The following is a 1,594-nucleotide window of genomic DNA, read 5'->3' as shown; positions in this document are numbered from 1 at the left end:
CTCTTCTGTGACCTTTGAGTCTCTTCTCATGGTCTTTGTTCTCCTGTTTCCTCCTCTGGTAATTTTTTTTTCATATGAACACCTTCTCTCCCCATTCAATCACTCGTTCAAACCATTTCAGTCACTTGAATCTCAATCTACTTTCTAAGAATATCACCTACTTTCCAGGAATCTCAACCTACTTTCCAGGCTCTTTAGACCGTTACCCTGACAACCTCCTCATTTGTAATATAACCTTCCCAGGTTCCTCCAACCTGTTGTTGGCAAATAAGATGGCTTGATGCCATTACGATCTCTCGTCCTAGGAGGAATTTTTGAAATTCAACTTGTATATGTGAAAAGAGGTTTGTAAAAAGGCAATTATCTGTTCCAACTTCCAAGTGGCAATGAGAAATAAAACAGGTGGTTTTGTGATGAATGAAGTGGAGATATATTTATATAATATTTACATTTATATCGCGCGCGTACACACACCCACAAACACGCAGGAAGTCGAGACCGTTATAACAGTGCCTGGAACGCCTCTTTCCAACGGGAATACCTGGAACACAATGCTTAGTTGATGCGGTGTCCTTGTTCGTCGAATCTGACTCCCTGTCGTTCGAATTCCTCAGCAATTCGGAGGAGTTCGTGGACGTGTTTCATGGGAGAGGTGAGGAGTTGGGAATATGTCGCTGGAAGGCTGGAATCCTTGCGTGTCGGCTACGAATTCAACACGGGCGGATCCTCCAGTTTCCAGGGGCAAACTGGAAAGACAGAATAACAGTATATAAGTTTGAGTACTTTTTAAATTTCTCTTCAAAGAGAGATTTCTCTAACCAGATGTTTCATCGGAGTCTTCTCTAAGACAACTGAAAGTTGGGACGAGCAGAATAATTCAAAGAAGGTTCCTCCGACCACTCACATGTAATATCCTCTCATGGTGACAGCTCCTTCGGCACCCGGGGAACCGGCCACCTCCGTCTCGATGCCGTTGTCGGCGGCAAAGGCGTAGTTGAAGTTTCCGTCGCCGTGGTCGACTCTCTCGTCCCGAATGGTTTTGGCGTGATGGTCCGGACTCAGGTTGGTTGACTGGGGGGCGGCGAGAGCCACGGAGGCTAAGCACAAGAGGACGATCACCTACGAGGAGGAGGAAGAAGAAGAAGAGGATGTAAACAAGTGGATCGAAGATTTCCAGGTGGCGCTGCTGGAATGATTTGCATTTATGACAACTTGACTCTTAAACAAGCACTGGGGTAATTCATCTATTCAGTGCTTAAGACACTGAAAAGAGGGAGTTGGACAGCAAGATGAAAGCAAGGCGGTGGGAAGGAAGGCAAAGTCAAAGGTTGAAAAGTGGGTGCAGCTGGGGCGCCTACAGCGCACCATGTGAGGTGCACTGACGGCGATACCACATGAGAATGAGGAAAACAGTGTCTTTCATAATGAAAATGTAGTCATATGCAGCTAACAGTCAAGAATTTCCGAATGGCTGACGGCATTAACATGTCTTCATCAACTGCGCAATTAAGATCCTAATCGTCCACTAATGTAAGGGCAAAGTCCATTCGGGCAAACATCCGAATTTGGGATCAATATTTCTGATAAAAAATAA

General features: G+C 45.3%; 1 protein-coding gene across 1 annotated transcript in view; it reads right to left on the bottom strand.

The window, feature by feature from the left end:
• Positions 1-406: 406 nt before the first annotated feature.
• LOC135199791 (cuticle protein AMP2-like) overlaps positions 407-1,594 on the bottom strand; it is a 1,519-nt gene continuing 331 nt past the window's right edge. Inside the window, exons 2-3 of the mRNA XM_064227931.1 lie at positions 905-1,119; positions 407-746 (exon numbers count right to left, since the gene is read on the bottom strand). Of these exons, the coding sequence (XP_064084001.1) occupies positions 611-746; positions 905-1,119 (351 nt within the window). The 3' untranslated portion in view covers positions 407-610. The remainder of the gene's footprint in view (positions 747-904; positions 1,120-1,594) is intronic.

This window comes from Macrobrachium nipponense, chromosome 26, assembly GCF_015104395.2.
Source record: "Macrobrachium nipponense isolate FS-2020 chromosome 26, ASM1510439v2, whole genome shotgun sequence".
Lineage (NCBI taxonomy): Eukaryota > Metazoa > Arthropoda > Malacostraca > Decapoda > Palaemonidae > Macrobrachium > Macrobrachium nipponense.
This window is presented reverse-complemented; position numbering and strand designations above follow the sequence as displayed.